The sequence below is a fragment of the Calonectris borealis genome, chromosome 4 (assembly GCF_964195595.1).
Source record: "Calonectris borealis chromosome 4, bCalBor7.hap1.2, whole genome shotgun sequence".
NCBI classification, from domain to species: domain Eukaryota; kingdom Metazoa; phylum Chordata; class Aves; order Procellariiformes; family Procellariidae; genus Calonectris; species Calonectris borealis.
Window position 1 is genome coordinate 1,665,194 of NC_134315.1, and position 22,043 is coordinate 1,687,236.

Consider the following 22,043-nt stretch of genomic DNA (forward strand, 5'->3'; position numbering starts at 1 on the left):
CCGAATTGCACCGTTGACCAAACTGTACAAACCTGGGGCTTTTGACCTGCCAAGGGGGCAGTTTGGCAGCCTCCCCCCAGTACTAAATATTAATTTTCCAACATTTAAATGCATTTCCGAGCAAACACTGCAAGCAAACACGAGCAGCAGACCGAGAAAGGACGGTGCGGTAGATTCACTGCAACCCCAGGGAGAGGATGGCGACCCATGGACCTGCTGGCTGGGCTTGGCCAAGGCACGGGCTTGGTGCTCCTCAATCCTCTCCTCCTCCCATGCTCGCCACTCGGGTCTCCACAGAGATCATTCACCTCTGAAAAAGACACCAAGACCCTGCAAACAAGAGATGTCAAGGAAAAAACGTGATGCTCCAACAGCGGAGGCATCTCAGCCTGCAAAGGAATTAAACCCATAAATAACCCGCGTTTAACGAGTCTCTGTATGTACACAGGAAACATGAAGTAGCCCTAATTTTTCTCGGTCCTATTTGTGCCTCCTAACGTGGAGCGAGGCTCTCTCCTGTCCACGGGCTGAGACTTTCCGAGTTACTTGACACAAACCAGAGCCGTGGCCTGACCATGATCGGAGCGCGCGGCTCCAAAACTGGAAAGAACGAGAAAAAAAAAAATTACATATTTCATCCTCCTCTTTTGTGGCTTTTATTTTCTTTTGTATTCACTTTGGGAATAACATTCTTTCCATTGGGAAGAGCCTGATTTTCCATTAAATACAAAGCAGCTGCCATTTTGGAAACAAAAAGTTGATTAAATACAGATTTTTTTATTTTTTTTTCCCTAACATATGAAGAGCTAGAACCATGCTTCTTTCTGCTGATTTATCAGGGCAAAGCATCTGCCAATTAAGGCAGTAGGAAGACTTAAAGAGAGTGAACTGAATCGCTTCATCTTTGCTATATAATTTTATAATTGTAATTTGATGTTATAAATAAAAGGGGAAAGATCTCGAGGCTTGGAGCCCAGCACGCTGCACTCATCCTCGCGGCGGAGCTCTCCGGCACGCCGACACGAAGGGCTTCTCGCCCTGCGCACACACATGGATGCTCCAGATTCCCCGTTGACGCAGATTTCTGCTTGCCGAGATGCCGAAGGAAGGGTCGGCGTGTTGCCGTGACGTACGGCTGCCTGTTGGAAACGCAACTAATACATGACTTAAGGCCCAGATGTTGAACAGACTGGAAAAAAGGATGAGCTCAAAACAAAAAAAAAGAACACCAAAACCACCCACTCCATTTCCACTCCATAAGTCATCAACGCCCAATTCGGGAGATTTTTTTTTTCCAAGCAAAGCAGATTACTGAATGACCAACACAAGTGGCGTATGAAACTTCAGCTCATTTTACGTTTTCCAAAAACTAAATCATACATTGAAATTCTGATTTCAATATTTAGATGTTACAGTTGAAAAACGGAGAGAAGAAAAAGACGGATGGTGAAAGCTGTAGAAATTACTGTTATCCTGTTTTTTAATTAAGCCATAGGGCTCTCATTATTTATTGCCATTCCTAAAACACAATGAAGAAAGACCATGGTGATCATGAGAAATCCATAAGGATCTGCGCTTTTAAATGCTTTGCTTCTCTTTCTTGCTGTTACATCTAACCTAGGCTACAAGATCCAGGGAGAACCTATCTCTGTGTAAAGGCACCCCTATGATGGTCACAAAATGACGCGTCCTTAATTCCACCCACTTCAACCATACCAATAGCACTCAACCGTGCTCAGGTGGCTATCGGCTCCGAAGGATGGGCATGAGCTCCCCACGCTTCTCTGTGGAACCTCAATTCAAGTGACCTCTGCACGGGGACCCCAAAGGACATTGCACTTGAAGGTTGGGCTCCTCTAGGGCAGGTGGGTCTCCTCCCGTGGGTGGGTTAAGCAAGATAGCTGGGGGCTTTGGAAGCAGATGCGGCGTTCATCGGTGTTCCTTTGCACGTTCACAACTTAAGAGAAGCCTTACAAGATGTCAGGTTGCCAGTGGATGAAATAAGAGGAAAGCATATAATTGCAAAGTCTATTGTTTCACTTAAATTCGCTAAAGGGGGGGGAGAAAAAATGCATACTTTAACTTCTGTTAGGGTTTTTGGAAGGTATACGCTGGGGCTCTGGTGCAGGAAGCAGCAGGCACGTTTGGATTCCTTACGCTGAGGATGGATTTTCAGCTGCCAAATTCCCCGTACCGCACATCTGATTCTTTGTGTATGTACGTGCATGCAAAAGTAAGCATAAAATAGCTTTATAAATCTAAGTTTGTAAAATAAAAATCAAAGCCAAACACGCCAAGGTGACTACGCAAAGGGAAGCAATACCTAGGGAAGCGTGCACACCCTGGTTTAAAGGATTTATGGGACTGGGCATTTTAGCTTCAATTAATTTTCAAAGTGCTGAAAGCAGACAAGAAACCATGTAATTACAAGATAACTTGGCTTACCCGGATTGGAGTTAACTAGCGCTCCTGGGTTAATCAGAGGTCAGCCTTCTCCCCAGCCAACAAAGCTAAATCCACCGTATTTGCATGCTTTGCTCCTCGCTTTCAAACAACCATTAGTTCTTGTTTCGACCCCTTCATTTTGGGAAGTATTTAGGATTTTGGAGACACTTGAGAAGACCAGGAAAGTAATGCACAGCCACCAGACCGCAGCAAAGCAGGCAGCACGGGACCACACAGCCATGCAAGCACTGCTCCACTCACCAGCCCATATTCTCCCCACCAAGCACCCTCGTTTTAAGGGCATTTAGCCCAACCTTCAGCGCAAGCTGCTCCAAGCAACCCCTCAAGAGACTCGGATCACCTCTGGAGAGCAGAGGAAGCCCCCTGAGGACCATACAGGGAGGATTTTGGATGCTGCTCATGCCCTGTCCATGTCTGCATTCCAGGCAACTCGTTTTTGTTTTTTTTTTTTCCATGTTTGTCTGTATCTACAACACCAAGAAACTTCCAGGATTAGCCACAACTACTTCCCACCGGACATTTTAAACTCCATTACAATTACTCCTTTGTCCTGCTATTTTGTGCAATCAGATTTTTATTTTTCAATCTCTTTTAGACAGACAGATTAGTGATTTATTTCCACCCGTTAATAGAAACTACCTAGAGAACAGAAAATTAGAGGGGTTAAAAGGAAAATTAGAATCCGTTGCAGTTAAAAACAAAATCAACTAAGAGCAGGCTAGCAAAGTCCCACCATATAAAGGGATTACTCCATTCCTGACCCTTTCCAGGGGACCTCCAGGTATTATTTTTCATTGATTTACCTTAATGAAACTAATGCACCCCTCTCCATAGGAAGCTGACTCCATAGCTGTCTAGGCACTGGATTCAATTAAAGAAATAAATACATCTGGCTTCTAAACGGTTGAAAGTCCTGCAAAGCCAGAGGCAATACCAGTTTCTGCATCTGTCTCTCTTCGGGTACGCCCTGAGGACACCACATAGGATGGTCGATATTCAACACCGCTGCTGGAAACCCGCGGCCGCGGGGGGATGCCCGAAGCGTCCCTGCCTGCTCCCCGACGGCGCGGGCAGCTCCCGCAGCCCTGCCAGCAACCGAGCCACGGCTTTGATGGAAGCTGGCCTCAAATTGCTTTAACAAGGCTCTTTCTTTCCAGAAGCTGGCGTTGATTTGAGACCTCGATGTTGACTTAGAAACCCCCAGGTGCCCAGAGCCTGCAAATACTCAAGGCTTAGCTATGCTCAGTTTCCAGGAAAAGGGGTACACGCACCCAACCGCGGCGTGAAATACCAATACTACCATGGCAGCTCAGCATTAAAATGGAGAGCAGGGGTTAAAGGCAGAAAAGCAGAAGCTGGGGTAGAGGCTACGCCTCCGCGACGGCCGCATCTCACACCGCACGACCGCGTCGAGCAGGCCTGCACCGACAAAAAAAAACGAGGCGCGCTTTGCTCGCACGTGCCTTGGCTTGCAGACATGGGAATAGAGGAAACAAGGTAGCTCGAGAGCACTTTGTTTGCGATCTATCCGGGGAAGTGCCGCGGATTTTCCTCCCGCACATGAAACAAGCAGAAATGACAACAATTAGAGGGGTTCGTTGAACCAGAAGGCAGGTCTGAAAGGTCTCCTTGGCTTTCTTTGTGCTAATTGCCCTAATCCAAATAGGGAGATAGTAAACGTCAAGAACCCACAGTATTTTCTGGATAAAATACTATTCTACCACTCTAGCCGGAGGGAAGGCTCAGCGGTCCAAGCCCCGGGTCGGAGCACTTAGACCAGGAGGAACATCAGGCTGGAATCCCCGTGGGGGATTTGTCTGAACAAAATGCAGGGAGAGAGGGGGGGATTTTACAAAGATCTTTTCTCTTTCAAGCAGAGGTTGAAGATCCCATCATGCTTTCCCTAATAACAGGCATTTCCCCTAATTCCCCGCACATTTAGGGATGCATGGGGGATAAAAGGAGCCAGTTAAATGCGATGTGTTCTAAAAGCAACACTTCAGCAATGCTACTGCAACAGCACGCTTGTGGGCGACCTGGAAGGAAACCCTTTCCCCTGGTCTCTTATTTATCCCATTGATTTAAACTCCTACTCAAGCTTTTCCTTTCCTCCCTTCCGAGACCAAGGACCTTTTCTGGTTCAACTCGCCCTCTAACATTTGAGGTGCGAGCAGAGCAGACTGAACGCGCACGACACGCAGTCTTGTACTCACCGACATTGTAGAGTGGACATCTACATCCCCCTACGGAGGACAACACAGGGAGTTGAAAGTCAAATGCAGAAGAGAGCAAAGCAACAGCGAGAAAGGCAGAGAGGTACACATTGGTCATCGCCTGCAGGTACCTACAACCCCTCAACGCTCCAACCGAGGCACCGGCTGCTCGGCAGTTGGCAGAGTATTAAAAAAGCAAAATATGGGCTCTTTGAACCCGGTCTCAGGAGCAGGAGGAAATCAAAGGACCGCAAGACGAGTTTTATTACTATTAAATATGCTCTGCAAGTCAACATCCACGTGCCTCAGCTCTCCCACCTGGAAGATGGAGGTGATGGATGTCAAACCCTAGCGAGGGACAGCAGGGATCAGCTCAAGCAAAACTTGCTCAGCTCTTCCGAGGGCAAGGGGATGTTATCTAAGCCCAGACAGGACTCGTGCAAATCCAAAGAAGGTGTCTTTGGTGCTCACATGATGTTTTCATGACGGTTATATTCCACTTGGGTCCCTCCCAACGCGGTCAAGGCTGTGGTTGGTGCAAAGTTTAAGGCATTTTACTTTCATGCATAGCGCCTTGCCTTTTAAAATATTACAGCGGGAATTGGCTTTTTAAATAAAAACATAGGTAATCGTTCGCTTTAAAAAGAAAATAAACACTTCCAAAGCTCTTTCTACCCAAGCAAGAGCTGCCGGGGCTGGCGTATTTATTTGCAACTGGGAAGAGATGCCAATATGGTGAATAAGGCAAAAACGTTGCAGGCGGAGCGGCCGCGGCCTTCGCGCGGCTCCAGCTGAAATCTGTGCCTGCCATCTGGCAAAAATAAGCACAAAAGGAAAAAAAAAACCAACCCCAACCCCCCCTTTGCAGAGAGTTCACGCTGAACTGCTCAAGACGGCAGAGGTTAGAGTTTGTTCAATCGCTGAAAGATTGCTTCCCCTTCCCGGGTCAGCATCACCTCTTGACCTGCCCTGATTACCTTCCAAAGGAGGTTATCAAGATACAAGACTAACAGAGGATTAAAGGAAACTTAAAATAAAAACAAAACACCCCCCCCTTCCCCCAACTCTGCTCCCCTCCCCCAAGAAAACATCCTTGCTTTGTTAACCTGACAGCTCACTGTAGGTGTTGACACAACCCTCCATCTCCGAAAAGCTTAATGTCAACAAATCAGTGTGTTTGGAGTAGCCCTGTCAATGCGATTTACATTAACTTGTCTAACAAGAAATAAAAACAACAATCAGCCATCAAAGACAAAAGGCTTTTTCAGTCATTCTTTTAAAAGTATTACGCTGGAAATGTTAATTTTTGAGGCCATGGCCCTTTACTTGCTGAAAACCAGAAACCACCTTTTTTTTTTTCTTCTCTAAAATACTTTTTTTTTTAAAGTTTTTTTTTTCCCTTAAAAAAAAAAAGTATTTTCTTTTAAAGGAGGCCCGAGCACCCCATGTTAATAAGCTGAGCAGCAGCAGTAACCGACTCTCCCTGGTTAACGCAGGAAGACGGCAGCCTTGAAGCCAAATGTTAATTATGCTTTGATTTCCACCAGCGTGTTATTTGCTTTGAGACATTTCGGGCACTTAGCAGAGCATTTTCGAATTGTGGCTCTAAACCACCATGAAAATTTCATGCAGCAGTGGTATGCACCAAAACCCCGTTAACTTCACCGTGAACTTTCCCTGCCCCCCGGCACACGCTGCACCCACCCCATGCCCTTTGCAGCCGGGGGCTCGGTGTCCCGAAGCAAAGCTGGAAAAAACAAATCGATTCCAGGGATTCCTAATGTCAAGTGATTTCCACCATCTCCCACAACGTCTACTTGGATGCTCTAAAGGAAAAATTAGGGATTGCAATTCCTGCTTGAACGCTAGAGAAAGTGGAGACTCTTTAAGCCGCTCCACAAGCCAGGACTAGCTTTGGTCTGGATTATTTTTCCTGCTTGAGCACGGCGGTTGGACCAGATGATCTGCTGGCCCAGAGAGGTGGTAGATGCCCCATCCCTGGGAACATTCAAGGTCAGGTTGGACGGGACTCTGAGCAACCTGATCTGGTTGGAGATGTCCCTGCCCCGGCAGGGGGGTTGGACTAGATGGCCTTTAAAGGTCCCTCCCAACCCAAACTGTTCTATGCTTCTATGACCTCCAGAGGTCCCTTCCAACCTCAACCCTTCTGGGATTCACCCCAATAAATACAGGAAAAATTCAGCCTCACGTATCCAAAAAGGGAAACACAAAACCTAATGCCCAAACCTTGGCTTGGAGTCGCCTTTTAGCTCGCTCAGCACCGCTGCTCCTCTTCACCCCCTCTCCGAAACACTGACTTGAGTCAACCGGACCCTTCAAGGCCATTTGATCTGCCTTGCGGCGAGCTGGAGCCTTGACCCCAGAAAGGCTTCCTGCAGATGAGCAGCCCCGTCCGAGACAATGGGATTACTCACAGCCGTCAAGTTAAGGAGCCACCTGCATTTTTGCAGGCTCAGGACTTTCGGCTCCGTTCTATTACAGGACAGCGCTTTTTGTTGGTGTAATTTTAACACGGTAACCGCCAACATGCCCAGGCTGAGTTTCTTTGATCAGCAGGTGAAGGTTTTTCTCGGTGTAATTACTGTCGTGACAAAAGGCAGGTGAGTAGCTCGGCTCCTGCCACTTAGTCATCTCCTGAGACTGCCACTCTTTTCTCCTAAAAAACTGCTGCTAGTTCAAACACTCGGAGAGCGCTTCTCACTTATTTTAAAAACGTGTAAATTCAGTCGACATGAAGGTACCTGCTCTGGAAGACAGGGACATTTCCAAACCAGGAAAGGACACGAGAACAGGAAGGGACGGTGTTGTGTGGAGGCCACTTCTAGGGACAAGACGACGCTCCACTCTCCAAGGATGGTGCACAGTCACTTGCTTTTCTTCACGAGCTACTGGCAGTGTGGAAATCCTGTATTTTATATCTGGAACAGGCTGCAAACTCATTTCAAACTGGGCAGCAACTCCTTTTAGATCGTAATGCTATGGTGCTAATAATTTGGGCTGGATTCGGACCAGCAGTATAGAAACAGCTCTACCTTGCCACTAGCAATCCTCCAACATCCTCTTTTACATATAATTCACTCTTTTCGGAGATAGTTCCTTTCCCTCTTGAACCCTCTCAGTCTTTCCTTTCACAAACGAAGCTCATCCCACATAATTGGTGCTTTCATAAACATCTCCGTCATTTTTCTGCATTGATTTAGGCAGATGGGGGCTTCTACACACCTTATCTCCTACATTTCATTCAGCAAAGTGCAGAAATTTTAATGTGTTTTTAAATAAGCCACTGGAAAAAGGCCCTTGAACCCTACAAGAACAAACCAGCAGAGGCACCAAGGAAGCTGGGTGCCTTTTCGACGTACCCCGTTTTTTTTTTTCTGAGTCGCTCTCAGCCACTGTTGCCTGCAGGATACGCGGGGACCCATCAGCAATGTTCAATGACAGCATCTTCATAGCGCTCCTCTAAAGGAAGAAACTCCAATATATATAAAAAAAATCCCAGACCTACATCTCTGTCCTGGTTTTGGCTGGGATAGAGTTAATTTTCTTCCCAGCAGCTGGCATAGTGTTGTGTTTTGGATTTAGTACGAGAAGAATGTTGATAACACTCTGATGTTTTAGTAGTGTTTACGTTAGTCAAGGACTTTTCAGCTTCCCATGCTCTGCCAGGTGCACAAGAAGCTGGGAGGGAGCATAGCCAGGACTGCTGACCCAACTGGCCAATGGGGTATTCCGTACCATATGACGTCATGCTCAGTATATAAAGCTGGGGGAAGAAGACAGAAGGGGGGGATGTTCGGAGTGATGACGTTTGTCTTCCCAAGTCACCGTTACGCGTGATGGAGCCCTGCTTTCCTGGAGATGGCTGAACCCCTGCCTGCCGATGGGAAGTGGTGAATGAATTCCTTGTTTTGCTTTGCTTGTGTGCGCGCGGCTTTTGCTTTACCTGTTAAACTGTCTTCATCTCAGCCCACGGGTTTTCTCACTTTTACTCTTCCGATTCTCTCCCCCATCCCACCGTGGGGGAGTGAGCGAGCGGCTGGGTGGGGCTGAGTTGCCGGCTGGGGTTAAACCATGACAATCTCCTACAAACCATTGAACCAGATCTACAGCTTCATAAGGCAGATTGCAGCATCTGATTGACTTGCCTCCCCTCTCTCGCAGGGCTGACGGGAGGATCAGTGCCGTGCAATGCTTTGCAGATAAGGTGCTGCGTGTATGCTGGTTGAACAGCACCAGCACGTTAGCCAGCGCCTCTACCAGTGCAAACTGCAGACAGCCGCCTTCTCAGCTGGGTCCTTTCTAATCCAGTTCTGGAAGAGAAAAGGCTGCTTCGATCTGTCTCTGTCCTTTTTAGACCAATTGCCCTCCTAGTTTCCAAAAAAATTTTGACTCATTCAAAAAGGAAACATTAATATTTAAAGAAGATAAATCACTCCAGGTCCATCTCATAAATCATTGTGGGCATCTCTCCCCATCCTCACCTTCCCTGCTAGCCATGCTTCATGCTCCGGTGCAGAGACCAATCTCCTTGTCAAATCCCATTACTTGCTTGCGTAAGTACTCCCAGTATGATTTCTGGAAATGGTCTCCAGGTAATAACCCCCACCCTGTGCAGCCACCTCTCCTTTTTTAAAGAGAAATCCAGCAGTTGAGGAATCCAGCCATCTCCAAGCACCTCCAGACTCCAGAGGGCACCTGCCCCATGCCTGCTCGCATGGCCACCAGCCACGCTGCTCAGGGCTGCTAACGGACAGGACATTTTGGCAATAAACCTGGCCTGAACAAGAAGATGGGCAAAAGCCCTTCTGACCTCTCTGCACAGGAGGCAACACTTCATTTAGAAGTTTGTTCCACTGATAACAGAGCCAAGAAAGCACCTTCTCCTCAACAGCACCTCCAGGTACAGAGAACTGGGAAAGCCACTTTCAGTTCTCTTTTGGTGGCTTCTCCATCCACAGCAAATCAGTCCTCATTTCCATGCGGCTACCAAATCTTCCTGCTATGATAGAGAAGGCCAAAGACACGAGCCATGCGGATCTGCAAAGTTTTGGGGCTGTAACACCTCCTGAAGCGGCTCTGGAATGCTTGAACATCCTTCCAGTAGAGCGATCGCAGCGACATAAACAAGCAGAACGGAGTTAAGGAAACTGCCATTGTGTAGGATTGGTCTTTTCTTCCTGTTTATGTCCAAGCTCGTGAAAGGTGCCCAGTGGGCGCCCGTGTACTATAATCCTGGGCACCCACTAACAACAAATAAATACAGTCCAGTAAAGAAGAAAGACCTGAAATGGCTTTTAGGACAACTATAGTGTTCAGTGGATTTGCTACTTCAAAATACCTGCTGACTGAAGATACTCATAAGTATATATCCAGACAGCTCGGTACAAATCTTATTTAAAGGAAAAAACACTATTTGAGCAAAAATGAAACTCCCTGATGATTATATTTTTCCTATTCAACGGGACATTACTCAGCCAACTGCAAAAAACAACATAAAATACATTTTTTGATCGCCATAACAGCATAAACACAGGCATATTTTAGACAGCAGAGAAAAGAAAGAAACATATGCTGCCTTCCAACGCAGAGCAATATTTTGATGTAAGGCATCCCGTGACTTGACAAACATTTGGAAATGTATCTGCGGTTCAAATAATAGACACTCTTATACTGGGATCTCTCGAAAAAAATCTTGAATGTCCATTAAGCTGAATGTTAATATATCTAAAATGTAGGTGGCTAGTGAATTATGATCCTACTGCTACATGCTGGACTGTGATATCTCCCTTGTTCACGTATAAGTAGACTTGCAAATACTTGGGGAGACTCTCACTGAAGCCCAACTTCTGGTAACACATGAAATGGCTTACTTTATAAATAGATTTGTTATTTCATAACACTTGACAGTACAAGGCCCCACTTCCATCACACTCCATAAAGCTCGAGCGACCATTAGTTTCAAGAGCATGGCGCCATCGGACGCCCGTGCGCTTCCCGGAGAGAAAAAGAAAGCAGCTCGGTGGAGATGGCTTACCGGGAGGTGGGTGAACACAGCAAACGTGCTGCGTAGAAAGCCAATGAGATCTACAAGGTAGTCGCTGGCCTTGCTGCCTGGTTCCATGGCCATCCAGTCATAGTCCGCCAGCTGCAAGAACTGGTCTATCTTCTGGTTCAGGTTAGTGTAAATCTCCTCCTCGGCAGCATGGCGGGCGTCCTGGGAAACAAGACAACGTTACACGGGATGGAGTCTCCATACCACAAGTCTACACAAGTAACAAGATGTGAGATTGACCCAACCTTTAGCCCTAAAGGTAGCACAAGATAAAGCGCCTGCGGGCAACTCCGTGGCTGCTACAGCCTCAGGTTAGCTCAGCTTGGTGGGACATGTGCCACCAGGTCAGTGGTAGGCAAGATCAAGCTGGTGTCTGCCTCCGATGCAACCTGGGGACCAAGAGGCCAAATCCAGTGCAGGATGGAAGACAGAGAGATGGGAGAGGAATGTCCCATATGGAAAAAGGTTGAGGCCCATCAAACTGTGTGCAGGTATGGGGTGCAGGAGGGCCACCGAGGAGCCTCCCTGCCAGAATAAGGGTAGGAAAACTCACCCTCAGGCCAAATAGGTAGATGATGCCAGAAGGGACAACAAATGGACTTCCCTGGGGACATGCGGCCTTAGTCTCCTGCTGAGTTATCCCAAGGGAAAACTCACCTAACCAACTTCCTACTGTTGCTCGAGTCCTCGGCGCTGTTCCCATCTCCTGCTCTCCAGCCACAGGACACAATTCAGCCACCCCACAGCTGACCCAATTACGGCCTTAAGATTTCATATAAAGTATCTGGGTGGACACTCCTGGGTTATGATTTAAAGATTTAAAGAGTGGGAAGTCTAGCAGTTTCTGCCAGCCCTGATTTTCAGGGGATAATGCTAAAAGGAGTGGGAAGATACAGAAACAAAAGTTCTGAAAATCTATTCTCCTCTTGGGTGAAAGAGGAGAGTTTGCGTTCATGGCCAGACGTGTGTAACACTGTACGGCGCTCAAACAGCAAAATGAAAATTCATTAAAAAAAAAAATTCATTAAAAAAAAAAAAAATAGAAAAAAGTGGCCTTTTATTTAAAAGCCGCTTAATCCTTCAGATAATAAGTGCTGCAGTCACAGCCTGTAAATTAGGGCTACAAAGGCTCACGATCTCGACAGAAGTAACGCTCCGAAGGACAAACCCAAAAGCTAGTCCGATGGCGTAAGCTTCCCGGGATATGACAAAATTACCTTTCACCTCAGCTTAGCTCCCTACATACACACATCCACACACGGGCTTTGAAAGCAGATACTCTCCAACCAAACATCAACAGCAACTCCCCGGAGGTGGATCTACCAGCCTTCTCACCTTGAAGGTTGTGGTCCCGTAGAGTTTCGTAGTGTGGACAGTTTCTGGAAGTACATTAGTGATATTGGTTATGAATTCCTCTAGGAACTTGCAGGATTTCTCCAAATGGGTCGTATTTATAATAATCTGTACAAGCTGCAAAGGCAAAAAAGGTATTGAAAGATGGTGCTCCTGAAGCCAGGGACGTGCCGGGTTAACAGATGCCAATTTATAAGAACTTCTGGCACGAAAAGCTGACGCTGTACAAACACACTAAGCTTTGCTACACGCTCAAAGGCTCTCCTCCTTTAACAACATCAGAAACTTAAATAAAAGATAATTTTGGGGGAAAAGCATTTCCCATGACAGCCACTAATACCACAAAAGATTTTTTTTTTTCCAATGACTTTCCTACATTCAGCTGTCAGTCAGGGCTCATTTCAGCACAATTCAAATACAACAGGCTTACAAAAAAATGCCATGTCAAATCACAAGTATTCTGTCTGCTAATGAACCCTAAATAACCCAAATCTTGAGTGACACCAAACATCAGCATACTAAGGCATTTAACAAAGGAACCGCAAGGTTTTACTTTTCGAGGGCGGTGTGGGTGAACAGCAGATCTCACCCTGGTATCTTCTCAGTTATCATACCCACCATTATCTGCAATTTTCTTAACGCCGTCTCCTCAGCTGCCTTCACACGGCACTATTTCGGGACACTAAAGGCAGCTACAGAGCAAAAGCCTCTGCTGAAGTCAACCAAGACAAACATTTACAATCCAGGGCAAACCAATCCAGGCTTCCTCTTTAGGATCACTGACTTGGAAGCATCATTAATTCCTTAAGCAGATACCTTTTTTCTGAGCAGACTGCCGTGAATATATTCAAGGTGCAACATAAGCTGTAACAAAACCTTTCCAAATAACGTGTATCTCGGATATCATGCCAAAACAGTTCTCTTACAGAGACAGAAGGCATTATAATGCTTCAGATTGATATAATTTAATTGCTGGAGTATGAGGTGGCAGTCCGCAGTTACCTCCTCCGAAGAAATTGTTTTGAAACACTCACAAATCTCCTGAACGAGATGGATTAATCACGGATTTGAGTGTTGCAGGCACAGAAATATTGAAGTAACGCTACAAAGATTATAGCACCCAACTCTTGTTAGTGCCAGATGAGAAGGGGCAATGGTCACATTGGGAGGTTCATCCTGGATATTAGGAAGTAAAAGAGTCATTAGGAAGGTAGTGCAGAACTCGGGGTGCCCAGCGAAGCTGTGGGACCTATGTTCTGGAGAAATTAAAACTCGGGTAGAGAAAGCAATAGTCGACGTGATCCGAATAAGTAATAAGTGTACTTCCACTGAGAGGTTGGGCTAGATACCTCCAGAGGTCCCTTCCAGCCAACACTTCTGCGATTTCAGTCAGGTTTTTGTTTTTAAGAAACCAAATTACAGTCTATTTGAACTCCTCTTGTTCCGTACTTGGTCCCTGAAATGTATTACACAGGTAACTAGGGGGGCTTCTCATTTCTGATTCCTTGGGTTAATTCTGTTCTTGATTTTTGCCTTCAAACAAACGCTCATTTGTTTGCCTTTCTCTGTGTCAGATAGCCCTGACATCACGATCGTGATATCCTTTCCTATAGTTTGAAGTGAATTAAATATCTCCAGCTGTGTGAAATTCCTCCTAAATCTCTTTTCTGATCATCACAACTTACTGGTCCAGATCAGCTATCAAACCTGAAGGCCCTGATTGATTTGAGTCTCTTCCACCACTTGCTATGAGCTTTTCTGCTCCCTCTCTGGCTCCCTCAAGTTCTGATCTTCTCTTGAATTCAGAGGGGTAAGACCTTCTCGTTGGGGTAAGACCTTCTCGTTGGGGTAAGACCTTCTCGTTGGGGTATTCAAATGCAAAAAATAGTAGCGTCTTTTCCCTCTCTTTTTCTGAGGGATGTCAGGATTATTCAAAACACCAGGATTATCTGGAGCAGACTTGGTAGCAAACTTCAACATCCACTGCTCAGAGGTAGCCCAAAAAAAGAGCAATGAAAAAATAAATTGAAGAGGATAACAGACTAGGAAGGTTGGTACACAGCCTTGTATTATCTTGTCCACTGCTTGGAAAATGACATTGGAGAGCCCAGAAATGGATGGTGTTGCTTTGTGCAAAAATTAAATCTGGGAAGTGATAGTTATGCAAGGTACTTAAATATCTTCTGCAATCATTTTTGACACCAGGACTATGCTTGTGTATGATCTGGGACTCTTCAACATGCCCTTTAATTCCTGTGCTCCACACAGTCACATCAATGTCTTTTCTTAAAAGGGAAGGATTTGAGAAACTCAGAAGAAAAACGCCATGTGCTTCCATTGACCTGGTCAATGGTTACACAAAGAAAAGAGGCAGGAGGGGATGAAGATGCTCAAAGTAGTTTTTCTTCAACCAAATTAGAAAAAAATGATGGTAGAGATAACCCCAGGAGAGAGCTAGTTGCACCTTAGTAAGTGGTAAGGAACAAGAGGGTGAAACTATGAGAATAGATTCAGAGATGAACACCACTCTGACATACTACACCTTTATTTTAAACTCAAGTTGTGCTTTCCTCGCAAAAATCCTCTTCAGCTCCAAAGCACATGAAGAAGCCACTCTCAGCCAAAAGAAAGGCATCACCTTCACTCAACGTGGAAGATGCCAAGGAATATCTACACCGTCTAAACTGGGCAAGAGAGGCTGAGAGGGCTGTCGCACTCGGTTTGCCCTTCCTACGCTCAATCACACTGTGGGAACCTTTGAACAGCAGCAAAAAGATCATTTGGGGAATGGATGGTGCAGGGATAGTGTTGCATTCCTCTTTGTGAGGGAGCACTGGGAGGAGCAGGAGGGAAGAGGAATTTGCCCCCAGGGAGTAGAGAGATTCCAGACTGTGAGATAAAGGGCTGAGGAAGCATCATGTGTAAATACATACTGCTGTAAATGCACTAAACTCTCCCAAACTCACCTCCCTAGGGTATTTACAGTGGCCAGAGAAGACGACACATTTCTATAGTACAGTCAATTAAACAACTGCAACTGTATTAATACCTACTCATTTAATAACAGCACACAGAGGTCCCACTAAGGCATCCAAACTGCCCTGGGTACCACACACGTTCCCAAACAGCCATGATTTACATGCGTTAAACTTTTCAGAAATCTGACTTTGTACACAAAAAAGTATCAATCGCGAAAAGAAAATGCCAATATAGAGTTTATACTGTAGCGATGTGCTGAAACCACCTCAAGTATCACCTATAGATGGGGACCACTCCCCCATCTCTCCTAGCTCCCACTTGGCTCTTCTTCGCCATTCCTTGAAGTCCTCTTACCCGCCCCTTCAATTCAGATATTGAACGCTCTGCAAATTCAAAAGCGGGGCAGTTCTAACAGCAACAGCAAAAAAGCTTCCTCTTTCCTGCAGTATTAAGTGTTTGTTTCTTTGTACAGCAACGCTGTGTGGTTCCATTATTGTTTTCCAACCTAGTATTTTATAATAACGCTCCAAACCAGCATTTCTAAAGATGGTCTAAGGAGCTCCGAGGGACCAAACCCCCTTCTGTCACCCTGCCCTAGAAATGGGTCTCCTCGAAGCCGCGTCCTACCTCCGTCAGCCCGACGTTTTTCCTCTTGATGACATTCTGTAAACAGTTGCTCAGCGTTCGGGTCAGCAGCAGATTTGTAGATTTTCTAATCATATCATCAACTTCGGTGGAGCTGAAAAGTAGAATTTAAAGAGAGATTTGCAAAATGCGCTATGAAAAGAAAATCACCCGGAGCCCTCATCACCCGGTCTCCTCCTCAACCCTCCGCTGCCTTATGCATGATCGTCCATGCACCGCTCACAGGCACTGACATACTAATATACACCAAAATACCGACAATTTAGGCCTTTTTGTGCATGTGTCTGTAAGGAAGGGGGACTAACGCCTGCTAAACCTACATCCCTGAGCCTCTCCTCTTAGAGGGGCTGGTCCAGCACGGTGAGAGCTGCCCGCAGCGCCAGCACTAACCCACGCAGCCAAGCCACCGCCCCGCGCACAGCGCTGGAGTCTTGCACGTTCAGTACAAGGGGAAAGGGATCAAAGACCTGCAATGAGGGAGGGGAAACAAATCAAACCCCCAAAATACTTCCCCCCACCCTTCTCATGGTTTTTTCTTTCACTAAATCAGACTGGAAGCTCTTGCAACACGTTCATGCCCTTTGCCAGATGGCTGCAACTGCAGCATTGCTGAAGTTTGGGGATTTGGTTTTCTGCTTAAGTGCTCCTGCCCCTCCAACACGCACGCCAGCAAGGTGCAACCTCTGCTTTCTCAAGGAGGTTTTGGAAACCCACCCCAGCACAGGCTCCTTTGATCTGTCGTTGGCCCTGCATTAGCCCTGACACCACAGGGCTTTATCTCTGGCAGCGCAGTGACAGGCAAAGAAAATTTTCAACTGGAAGGCTGAGAAGCGTTAATAACTTTAAGGCTCCCGGTAAATCAAGCCCGTGACCTTTTGCTCCTTCTCCTGTTTTACCTGACAAATGGGCCAGATTACAAAGCTGGGATGGACACGAGAAGGAAAAGCAAACCTTGCAGTTACCACCCCGCCAGCATGCGAGGTGGGGGATCTCGGGGTGCTGCTATTGGGGTGCCCGCTGGTTCAGGGGTGGGTGCTGCCAGCCCTTGTCCAGCTCACATCTCCCAAATTTCTGTGTCTATTTAATGTCCAGGCAGATGCACTGAGCCAAGCCCTGGTCCACCAGCGCCAGCAGCTTGGGAAAGCAAGACTGAGTCTTCTCTAACAGCAACCTGTGGTCACAGCAGCATCCCCTGAACTTGCTCATCCTCCTCGAGCACCGCGCATCCTTCAGTCGACTACATTTTTCAAGTCATTCAGGACCTTCCTTGTGCTGCTGCATGCGGATTGCACTGAAATCCCCCAAATTCCCAGGAGAAGTGGCAAATATTGCTCCCTGCTCGCGTCTCTGAGCAAAGCCTTGCTCGTATTTCCGTGAGACCGAGAAAGCCGTGTCTTGCTGCAGCTTTCCCAAGGAAAAGCCCAGCTGCACAACTCCCCGCACGCCCAGCGGCTGCTCGCCACGCTGCGCTCCCCAACAGGTTCCTCTAATATTTCCTTTCCCCTGATGTTTCGAAGTCTGCTTTTCTGAGCTACACGCCTGCCAAGGGTTGACCACTGTCTCCTTCCCAGTTGGATGCAAGCGGAGCAGGGCCAGGAGCTCGGCAGGACCCAGCTCCTGATAATTTAAATCCAGTGTCATCAGCCAAAGTCTTAGTGTGGGTCTCTTCTAGATCATCACCGCTGAGCCCTGTGAGTTTATTTTCCTCCTGCTTAGCGGGGAAGCACACCCTGTGCCAGCGATGATCGGGGCGAGACCACTCCACGTCCCCGACGGACCCCTTGGCTCCTTCTCGCAGGGTTTTGATGTGCGCTCCAAGGTGATGCATTTGGGTTTTTTTAAAGTGTGGAACAGAAAATGCAGGGGGAGAAGAAACCAGCCAAAGAATTTTCCTGGTCTTTATACTATGGGTAGGGCTCTCAAATAAGGTTTTACTTAAAGATAAACAAAAAAAAAAAAAACCCAAACCCCACCACGCATGCATGCACACAGCCCCAGGCCCTCCATTATCCCCCAGGAAGAACCAGATTGTCCCCAGTCCCCCCCAACAGACAATAGCGTGGTTAAATATAGCAAGTATAATAAAATCTAACCCTGTGATGATCTACAGATGGTAAAAAGGAGATTTAAAGCGAAGGGGGGGTACAAAGGAACCCTGTGACACTGGGGGCAGCTGCCTGCTGCTGCCGGAGCGGCGTGGGAAGCAGGGAAGGGGACTGGGGAGCAAAAAGGGCTGGACCCACGCTGGGAGGGGGTAAAGAAAAAATTGCATAGGAAGCAAAGGTACACAAAGCTGTGCCTTTGTACAAGCACTGTGGCCCTTTCGGGATTTTCCCTGGGAAATCCAAAAATGCCCACCCCTAAGGATGGTGGAGGTGCAGAACGGCCGAGGCTGGAAGAGGAGCTGGTGGCTGGAACTCCCAGCATCTACTGGAACTGGGAAAGCGCAGATGAAAAACAAGGGCTTTTGGACATTATGTCAGCTTTTCTCACTAAACCAACGCAGCAATCAAATAGGTCGTGCTGGAAAAGCTTGCTTTTTTTAATTCAAACGTCAACCTGTCATCAGGGCGTCGAAATTAAACAAGCCAGTTACTGTCTGGCTGTGTGTACGCCCCGAGACAGTCATGCTCTTGGCAGGAGCAGGATGCTGCTGGCCTCTGCCTGACGCCGCGGCCAGTGCTGACGGCACGAGGTTGCCATATCACCAAACGTTTTGCAAATTGAGGGTTTGCTTTAATCGCTCACTTCAGCTGCAGAAACATCTCAACCATGATAGCCTCCAGGGCATAAACAAGTAGTGCTTAATAATACTGCTTAGCACTTCCATGCTGCTTTTACGGCTTCAAAGCTTTCTCTGCATACAAGCACCATTTCCAAAGGCTTCCTATTCTCATCTTGTTTGTCGGCTGCGGGAGCTAGAAAATCAGGTTGTAACTTTAGTTACGTGGTGGGTCAAGCAGCCTGGTAACCCCTGCGCTTGGGTTCCACCCGAGCAGAAGGATCTGCGACATCTCCCATGAGGTCCACACACTGAGTAAGGAAAAAACAATGGAAGCATTCTTTGGACAAAAAAAAAAAGAGCAGGATTTGACCAGGTGCTGGACTGCGATCCCCCAAATCTTCCTTGGTTCACCAGAAGAGGTCAGTGAGGGTGGCAACAGGAGCGATGGGTGTTAGCCGTTGCCTTGCCCAGGACTCTCCCAGCTGAAATGATGAACCGAGCAGCAGCTCACATCAACAGCCCAGACCCGGCGCCCAGACCAGTGGGGCCAGTTAGCAAAGAGTAACGGTACCAGTCAGTTGTATGACGCCAACTCTTGACTGTGAAGCAGAGGTTGGGCCTTGGTTCAACAGAAAGGTTGGATCTCCATTCTCAATACGCAGGAAGAAAACAAAACCCACAAATTAACAGTATTTTTCGTGTGGTCTGCTCGCCACGTATGTCCGATGTCAATTTGATCTGCCAACCTTGTTACCAGGCTTGGTCTACAACCACAGACCTCCAGTAACACAGAAGCAATAATACGAGCTGTCAAAGAAGCTACATTTCTCTCCTCTCTCCTAAAGTGGGCTTCCAAAGGTCCAACCTGATTTAGGTATTCAAGCCGCTGATTTTTTATTTTTTTTATTTTTAATACCTTTATATACTTATATTATTTTCAGCACTTTAAAAATTGTATTCCAAGTGCCTTCAGGATTGGTACTTTGTTTGGAAAAAAACCCAAAACCAAACAATCAAAGTCCTGGTAGATTAGAGCTGACATCTCATCTTTCCACCCACTGTTTTCCAAAGATATTCCCTATCTTTAAAATGGGAAATTCCACTGGAACCAGCGGAAGCCTTCCAACGAGTGGATACTTTTAAAGACATCTCCTTGATGAGCTCAAATAAATGCTTTTTAACAAAGGCAGAACTGCTGAAAATATAAAGGAGGTTTTCTTTCTCCTCATCAAATTAATAGAGCCAAACCAAAAAAATCTGCAACCCCTATAAATGCACAGTAAGCTCCAAATTTTCTTCCAATACTCGAAAAGCAAAATAACTTTCACAAGCGTATCAACATAAAGGAGAACGCTCCCGTCCAACAAATACAAGGAGCTAGTTTAAAAAAATAATTAGAAAAAATACAAGCTACATTTTCTGCCATAGGCTCTGTTCTGCAGGAAAAGACCGCAGAGTATTTAAGCGAACTGTCTGGGTTAATGACAGCTGATGTCCCGTATCCCATAGCAGTAGTCATGACCTTCAGGCCTCCCGTGACTGACGGGCTGACCCCAGTCACTCCAGGGTGCAAGGTAAATGACAACCAAAGAAGAAAAAGAAAGAGAAGAGAAAGAAAACTTGCTGCCGGCTTTGTAGCCAAGCTTCCTAATAAAACCTAATTCAAGCTGTCAGGGTGAAATGAAGAAAGTGTCAACAGGGGTTTTCAGAGAAATATTCCAAATGTTTGGCTACAAAAGCCAAGAGCTCGGCTCCCTTCCCCCAGCCCAACACCGCTCCTCAAAAAGGGCTGGAAAATCCAATGTCGAAAGGAATTTTAATAACATGTCCGGAGGGACCCCTGAGGAGGGACCCAAGGGGACACTTCTCTTCCCTTCCCTGACAAACCCAATCACCTCCGTAATGGTGAAGAACAAAAAACTCGCAAGGGAAGTGCCAACGGTGGGGTTCGGTGAAACCAGCATCCGTGTGAAATCGGACCATTCTGCCGGCTTCAGAAACCGAGATGTTTAATGGTGACCCACAGGTTAAGAGCCTTGGGAGCCACCAAAGAGAACAACCTGCCACCAGTGAACGGCTGAGATTAAACGTGGGGTGAGAAACGTCCTGTGCTTCCGCATCAACCACTGAGCTACCACGTCCTCTAGCAGAAGATGGAGAGAAAGTGCCTCTCCAAATTACTATCCCTCGCACAAAGGAAGAGAATTAAAACCCTGGAGAGCCTTGTGTAGGCACTGAAACATCTGGCGAGTCCCCAAAACACTGCCCTAGCTTCACATCAGCACTGGGGCAATGTCCAATGTCCATCCATGGATGTGAAACTGCCAAGGGAGGTGAAACCCCCCACCCAGTCCAACCTCTTGCTAGTACGGTGCTGCAAACAGTCAGAGGGGAAGAAGGATCCCTCCTTCAAGTAAAAATCTTGTTATTCATTTATATACCTCTACCAAGTTGAAGACGTTACTGGGTGCAAAAAGAAAGCACCAACTCGCAGTGTCGGGCTAATATAGCTGTTTTCCAATCTCACACGCATACGCATGGGAAAAACCAGCACCAAGGCACCTTGGGATGGAGAAGGGAGGGTAAATACTTGGAATATTTTGGAGGCTTTAAAAAAAAAATTATATTATTTGTATATAAACTCCCATGGGAAACAAGAAAAACAAAACCCCTAAACCAGCAGCCGAAACCCATTAACACACAGGGCACATCAAAACCTCAAGAGTTCTCCTGCCAGCGTGCTCCTTGAGGGACAGCGGGGGAGGCCACGTGGAGGTCGTAGATGTTATACCAGGCACCGACCTGGTATAACAGGTGGACATCACTATCTTTCCTGAGACAACCAGATTCATCTATTTAGTACGACTGACTCAGAAACATCTCAGAGGGAAGAGCCCCCTCATTTTTTATACAGCTAGCGTGGTTCTGGGCTACCTTTCCCTACATGAGGCAAATATTTTTGAAGACTTGGCCAGCCCTTTGTACACAAAGGATGCTACTGCTCCAAGGAGACCACCAGCCACCTCCAGCCTGGACAGGGTATATCCAAGCAGTTGAGCAGCATGAAGGGTTGAGGAAGAGAATTCATATTTTAACCCTGTTGAGATCTTTCAGTGCAGACAAAACCTCCGTATTACAACTATTAGCACACTCATCCCCTACCTCAGATGAAGATCTTCCGAAAACTTCAGGCAGGCGTAAATGAATTCCTTAATCTGATTGTAAACTTTAGGCACAAACTCAGAGAAGGGGAACTTCTTTGGAAACGGTTGCTGTAAAATACAGAAGAGAATTCAAGTCGACGCGCAGATATTTAACAGGAGTGACGACCGCTTTCCAGCAACATGTTCCAAGCAGTCAAATTAATTCTAGTATTTAGCTAAGTCCAGCAATGAAACAACAAGCCAGCATTTATTGTATATTATATAAACATTTCAGCCAAGTGAAAGACCAGATAATCACTTACAAATGGCACACGGGTTCATAAGGGATTTGGAGTCTGAAACAGGCTGGAAGGAAACTTGCAGCTAGGAGGGAGCAGGCACCACAACACGACCCTCATTCCCTCTCCCAACTCCCTAATACATAT

At 46.6% G+C, this 22,043-nt stretch overlaps 1 protein-coding gene across 3 annotated transcripts in view; it reads right to left on the reverse strand.

Annotated features, from left to right (window-relative positions):
- EXOC6B (exocyst complex component 6B) overlaps positions 1-22,043 on the reverse strand; it is a 307,149-nt gene that overhangs the window by 97,220 nt on the left and 187,886 nt on the right. For all 3 annotated transcript variants that reach the window (XM_075148335.1, XM_075148336.1, XM_075148333.1), the window contains 4 exons: positions 21,617-21,726; positions 15,712-15,823; positions 12,088-12,222; positions 10,735-10,914 (listed from right to left, as the gene is read on the reverse strand). In XM_075148335.1, the coding sequence (XP_075004436.1) occupies positions 10,735-10,914; positions 12,088-12,222; positions 15,712-15,823; positions 21,617-21,726 (537 nt within the window). The remainder of the gene's footprint in view (positions 1-10,734; positions 10,915-12,087; positions 12,223-15,711; positions 15,824-21,616; positions 21,727-22,043) is intronic.